General features: G+C 43.5%; 1 protein-coding gene across 1 annotated transcript; it reads left to right on the top strand.

Annotated features, from left to right (window-relative positions):
* The first annotated feature begins 266 nt into the window (after positions 1 to 266).
* Positions 267 to 4607, top strand: LOC142658715 (protein kinase C theta type-like). The gene is made up of 4 exons (XM_075834322.1): positions 267 to 632; positions 1618 to 1871; positions 3031 to 3093; positions 3279 to 4607. Exons 1-4 carry the CDS (start codon positions 387 to 389, stop codon positions 3835 to 3837), a joined length of 1122 nt encoding a protein of 373 aa, XP_075690437.1. The 5' UTR covers positions 267 to 386; the 3' UTR covers positions 3838 to 4607.
* The last annotated feature ends 1865 nt before the right edge of the window (positions 4608 to 6472 follow it).

The following is a 6472-nucleotide window of genomic DNA, read 5'->3' on the forward strand; positions in this document are numbered from 1 at the left end:
CAAGAATAATTTATGGTTTATTGCTCCAAACGCTTCATTTCTATTTCCACACAACTGCACTTATTCTAAAATTCCAGCAGAGTTTCTGATGAACTATGAGCACCACTAAAGTCATATCACCTGCCCCATCTATTAATGATACAACACTAGAAGAACCAGCCATGAATTTCTCCATTGCTCTGGACACTGGACTATCACTCATGATGCCCATATCACAGTGCATATGGCAGAGCAGGTACATGGCCCACTGGCAGGCAAGTGCCACCTGATGTTTCATGGTTCTGCTGTGACATCATGTGACCTGCACACGGCCAACTGCCATCTACTTTCAACTGTCAACGGCAGTGATTGGACGGACATCTTTGTTTTCTGCGAGATATTATTAAATGGCGTGCATTGGACAAGGTGGAGACGGCGAGAAAAAGAGAGAAGATGACAAGAGGAAGAGGGAAGAGGACGGCAGTGGATTTATAGAGATAAAGAAGAAGAGAGGAGAGAAAGCCAGAGCATTAGAGGATGAGGAGCCAGGACCAGGTGGCAGCCGGGACCCTGTAACATCCAGCCCCTACCCCAAAATTAACATCAGTCGCTTCACCTTTCATCAGGTGTTGGGTAGGGGCAGCTTTGGCGAAGTAAGTTTTACGATTTCTTAATTTCTAGGTGTTCTGGGTATTCATGGCTACTGCTCTGAGGCTCTTTCCCTACAAACTATTGTATTGCTGATAGGGTTGCAGGTTTTGTATGCAGTGATTTACAATGTATTACTTTTACTCTTCTTTTTTTACTGTCAGCTGTACCATCCTGCCCCTACTATTATAACTTGAGCTACAGGTCTGGTGGATCATTCATCTTCCTTACTTATGTGACCAGATATTTGTCCATTCTCTGTTTTATGTAGTCTGTAACTTGTTCTTTTTGTTATTATGTAATTTTTATTGCATTTTAGGTTTAGCACTCATGTCTCTATAGGTGTTCAACTCCCTAATTCCTGTCAAAGGGGCAGTGTACCTAACTTCAGCTGTGCAATTGAATGCAATCTATTGTTTTCTGTTATCTGCCATTTTAGGCTATCACTCCTTCTATAGTGCTGCGCTGTAATAAGCCTCCACATTAGGTCCCATCTGCTAGAACGAGGTATTTTACTGTGCTGGAGAGATGATCTCAGGGAATGAAGAGTTTGGGAAAGGTGCATTGTCAGGGATGTAACTTATAGCTCCTGTGTCCCAATGTAAATTCTTTATTAGGGTCCCTCAATTACCATTATTCCTTTATTACAACCCTACTACATCCAATGTGGGTCTATAAAAGAACACTGACCCCACAGTCCTATATACAGTTTGCTCCAGTTATACCGATGTCGTATGGGTAAGGTAAATAATCCTAAAAGTGGTCCCCATAAAGTACCCAAGAACAGACACTACATTATGTTTGCTTACTTTTGCTCAGCTGTAGTGTCCTGGCCACTACCTAACTAACCACCACACAGTCCATCCAGCCCCCTCTCTTAGGCAATAGAACAAACCAGAGACCCCAGCAGATAAATCACCCATGTACTAAAGGTATAAGAATTTCATCTGTGACCACTTCCAATTATAATTTGTCATCTCTTTTCTTCAGGTGGTCCTGGCATCAGTCCCCAGCCAAAACACCTACATGGCCATCAAGGTTATCAACAAAAGAGGGGACAATGCGGCAACTTTAATGAGAGAGCGACGGATACTACTGCAGGCCCGAGACTGCCCATTTTTATGCCACCTCTATGCCGCACATCAGTCTCAGGACCGAGCCTATTTCATCACCGAGTATCTGTCTGGCGGCAGCCTGGAGGATTTAATCAAAATGTGCGGCTGCCTGGACATCGGCAATGTAAGGTAAGTAAATGACTGATCAGGAGACAGAGGGAACAATACAGAAAAGATAGTGGACTAAGGCCTCATGCACACGACCGTATTTTTTCCCACCCGTAAATACTGGCGTAAATACGGGTCCGGTGTCACACGTATTCGACCCGTTTTGCACCAGTATTTACGGACCCGTGCCCGTAAATATGGGTCCGGTGTCACCCGTATTCCACACGTATTTACGGGCAAGTTTTTGGCGGCAAAATAGCACTGCACTAATCGGCAGCCCCTTCTCTCTATCAGTGCAGGATAGAGAGAAGGGACAGCCCTTTCTGTAATAAAAGTTAAAGAAATTCATACTTACCCGGCCGTTGTCTTGGTGACGCGTCCCTCTCTTCACATCCAGCCCGACATCCCTGGATGACGCGGCAGTCCATGTGACTGCTGCAGCCTGTGATTGACCTGTGATTGGCTGCAGCGGTCACATGGGCTGAAACGTCATCCAGGGACGGCCAGGACGTCGGGCCGGATGTCGAGAGGGACGCGTCACCAAGGCAACGGCCGGGAGACCGGACTGGAGGAAGCAGGAAGTTCTCGGTAAGTATGAACGTCTTTTGTTTTTATTTTTTACAGGTTGCTCTTTATTCTGATCGGTAGTCACTGTCCAGGGTGCTGAAAGAGTTACTGCCGATCAGTTAACTCTTTCAGCTCCCTGGACAGTGACTATTTACTGACGTCGCTTAGCAACGCTGCCGTAATGACGGGTGCACACATGTAGCCACCCGTCATTACGGGAGCTCCATAGACTTCTATGGACTGTCCGTGCTGTTATTACGGCCTGAAATAGGACATGTTCTATCTTTTTCAACGGCACGGGCACCTTCCCGTAAGAAAACGGGAAGGTACCCGTGGCCAATAGAAGTCTATGAGCCCGTTATTACGGGTCGTAATTACGACCCGTAATAACGGGAGTTTTTACGGTCGTGTGCATGAGGCCGACTAAAGGGTGGAAAAACGAGGACATGACAGGTCAGACAAAGAACAATGCAGAGAACGAAGGGTGTACAGGCTGCCATAAACAGCGCCTCTTCTATGCTGGTGGCGACAGACACTGATAATAACATGATATTAGGGAACTGCCAGAGAATGATTTTATGTCATTGATACTACACTGTGTTCTCCCCATCAGATTCTACACAGCAGAGATAGTATGTGGCCTCCAGTTCCTCCATGGACACAACATCGTCCACCGGTAAGCAGAACTTCCCCACATCTCTTGGTTTTCTTCTATGCTGTAAATAATGCACCCAGCTTTCCCAGAGTCCTGCATTGTGCCTGGTTTTGCAGCGGTACATCCCATGTCTCCTGTATTATTGCCTCACTGGGTTGATTTTCCATTCTCTTTTTTTATGTGTCATCTGTCTTATTTCATTACAGAGATATAAAGCCAGATAACATCATGCTGGATAAAGATGGACACATCCGCATCATAGACCTGGGGCTTGCCCAAGATGGCGTCACCTCCTCCACTAAGATCAATGGAGTGACGGGAACATACGATTATATGGCCCCTGAGGTGCTTCTGGAAAAGGATTATGACGTGGCAGTTGACTGGTGGAGCCTGGGGATTGTTGTGTCTTGGATGTCAGCAGGATGCTCCCCATTTTACGATGGCTCCAGCATTAAAAAGGCTTACAAATCCATCACCACCGCAAAGCCTACATTTCCATCTTGGCTGAATGCTGACCTAAAACATCTGCTAACAAAACTGCTGCGTAAGAATCCTGAGAAGCGGCTGGGTGTGTATAAGAACATCAGAGACCATCCATTCTTTAACACCATCGGCTGGGAGGAACTGGAGGGGAGGAGAGCACAGCCTCCATTTATACCATTCAAGGCAGTTCTGGAGAACCAACACCTGCAGTGGCCGGAGGATAAAAAACACCTTTACCCCGTGGCCGGATTCTCCTTCACATCACCAAGCTGGGCCCGGTAAGATCCTCCATCTCTAGAAGTGATGTTCCATCTTGCAGGATCAGCCCGTGCCTACTGCCCAGAACTTTGTGCCTCCTGACCCATGCCTCTGCTGTGTATGACCTCGGCTTGCCTATAACATCCTCTCTCTATACCATCTATATGCCGCATTTTCCATCATGTTATTGCCCCAGGACCTTGGCTTTCCATCCTCTAACCTCTGGCTGGCATCAGACATCACTACCTCCTGAAGACCCTCTACACCCCCAGGAGTGGCCTGTGCTTTTTTTTTCCATCTGAGACCTGGTGAGTTCAGGACAAATAGCCGTATATTGTAGTCCTGGGGCCTGCTGAGTACCAGTGATCTTACCAGAGCGGCTATTATCCCTGAACTCACTGATTTCTAGTAAGACACAGGCCAGGTAAGTATCACACATCGCACCTACATTGAGATAACACACACATAGATAGAAACAGCACATATATATATATATATATATATATATATATATATATATATATATATATATACACATAGACACAGACACATAGAACAGATAGATGTACACATTGGCTTTGATCCTGGGATTTATTCTGATCGCCATATTTGGGGTCAGGAAGGAATTTTCCCCCCTTACATGAGGACAATTGGCTCTTTCCTCTTAGGGGTTTTCGCCTTCCTCTGGATCAACTCAGCCATAACATTCCCCACAAATAGAAGTAATAACCTTGTGAACACATAAAATCAACCACTTCCTAGAACTACAAATAAAATCTTCTTTTTGCCCCTTACATCTTTGTGTCCGTGTCTTTATTCCCATTGGATGTCCATGTAATAAATTTGCTAAACTCCCCCAATGTCGTCTTCTCCAAAAGACAAGTGAATGTGCACTTCTTGTAAACCGACTTGAGAATCTTAACAGTTCATTTTTATCCAGCTCACCAACCAAGTTGACTCGCGGAGGGTGCAGGACTGCACCAAATTGTAGCAGAAAAGGCAAGAAGGTTTCAGCATCAATATCTTCAACAAAATGCAGCTTTTATTGAGGTTCCATAAAATCAGGGACAACATATAGAACAGAAACTGACCGGTTTCAGGCCCAAGTGGCCCTTAGTCTTAGCATAGCAAACAAATCACACAGGAAGCAATATATATATATATATATAAACTAGAGAACAAAAGAGTCCATGTTTATCGAGTATGAAAAATAGACAATCTTTATTAATAACGACAAAACAACAAAAGCAGAGAATCTAAAACAAATCTGTATCTGGATCACCAATATATACATTAATCAAAAGTATGTACATAAATTTTGTATATAGCGTGAGAGGTTAGATTAATGTAAACTCCAATACGAGATACATTAGTATAGGTAGGCTTAAATAAGGATAGCACGGAAGCGAAGTGTAGGAAGCTCAGTGTAAAAGCTTATGTTTACTCAAAGTGACTAGTGCATTAGATATATGACATAAGACCTAATTAAGCCTAGCTGATGCACTTACCCATATTTAGGAGAGTGTTAGTATGACCCAAGATGTGAAGTAGCGCCCCGACGCGCGTTTCGCCTGTAGCTTTATCAAGGGGTCCTGCATGTGCTCAGCAAAATAGTTTGGCAACCGCATTTTTCTTGGGTCACAGCTGATGTAATCCCACCAGTGGCTAAGCTAAAGGGGTCGCAGCGGTCGCAACTGCGACCGGGCCCCCAGCTAGGGGGGGCCCGCAGGCCCCCCCACCACAGTAGCACAGTAGTACAATGGTACAAAAGAGACCCAGCAATGTATTTTAAAGCATTGGTGGCAGCTCGGCGGTGAAATAGTCATTGCACGGAGGGGGAAGACTCTTGCCCGCCCACTGTGCTGTCCAGCCAATCAGCTCGCTTCTAGCTGTTTCCCTCTTCCTCGTGGCCTGTGCAGAGGGAAAGGAATAGAAGATCACACTTCAGGCCTGACTGTTTAGCATAACAGACAAAGTATATCTATCTATCTATCTATCTATCTATCTATCTATCTCATATCTATCTATCTATCTATCTATCTATCTATCTATCTATCTATCTATCTATCTATCTATCTATCTATCTATCTATCTATCTCAAATCTATCTCATATCTATCTATCTATCTATCTATCTATCTATCTATCTATCTATCTATCTATCTATCTATCTATCTATCTCATATCTATCTATCTATCTATCTATCTATCTATCTATCTATCTATCTATCTATCTATCTATCTATCTATCTATCTATCTATCTATCTATCTATCTATCTATCATCTATCTATCTATCTATCTATCTATCTATCTATCTATCTATCTATCTATCTATCTATCTATCGCATATCTATCTATCTATCTATCTATCTATCTATCTATCTATCTATCTATCTATCTATCTATCTATCTATCTATCTATCTATCTATCTATCTATCTATCTATCTATCTATCTATCTATCTATCTAGGATCCAAAAATCAGGCAGCACTCCAAGGTATAAGCAAAGTAGAAAAAGGTGCTTTATTGGTCCATATACACACGACGTTTCAGCTCAACACAGGAGCCTTTCTCAAGTGAACAGATTCATGTCATGACCACACATTTAGAAGAGAACCAATATTATAAAAAAGCAGTGTCAATAAAATGCAACAACAC

This window comes from Rhinoderma darwinii, chromosome 8 (genome assembly GCF_050947455.1).
Source record: "Rhinoderma darwinii isolate aRhiDar2 chromosome 8, aRhiDar2.hap1, whole genome shotgun sequence".
In the NCBI taxonomy this organism is placed as follows: Eukaryota; Metazoa; Chordata; class Amphibia; order Anura; family Rhinodermatidae; genus Rhinoderma; species Rhinoderma darwinii.

Bases quoted from the DNA above. Each gene is read 5' to 3' on its own strand.
- LOC142658715 (XM_075834322.1), top strand. From the start codon at position 387: ATGGCGTGCATTGGACAAGGTGGAGACGGCGAGAAAAAGAGAGAAGAT. The intron at 633-1,617 runs GTAAGTTTTACG...TCTTTTCTTCAG, and splicing joins GTAGGGGCAGCTTTGGCGAA to GTGGTCCTGGCATCAGTCCC. The intron at 1,872-3,030 runs GTAAGTAAATGA...TCTCCCCATCAG, and splicing joins CTGGACATCGGCAATGTAAG to ATTCTACACAGCAGAGATAG.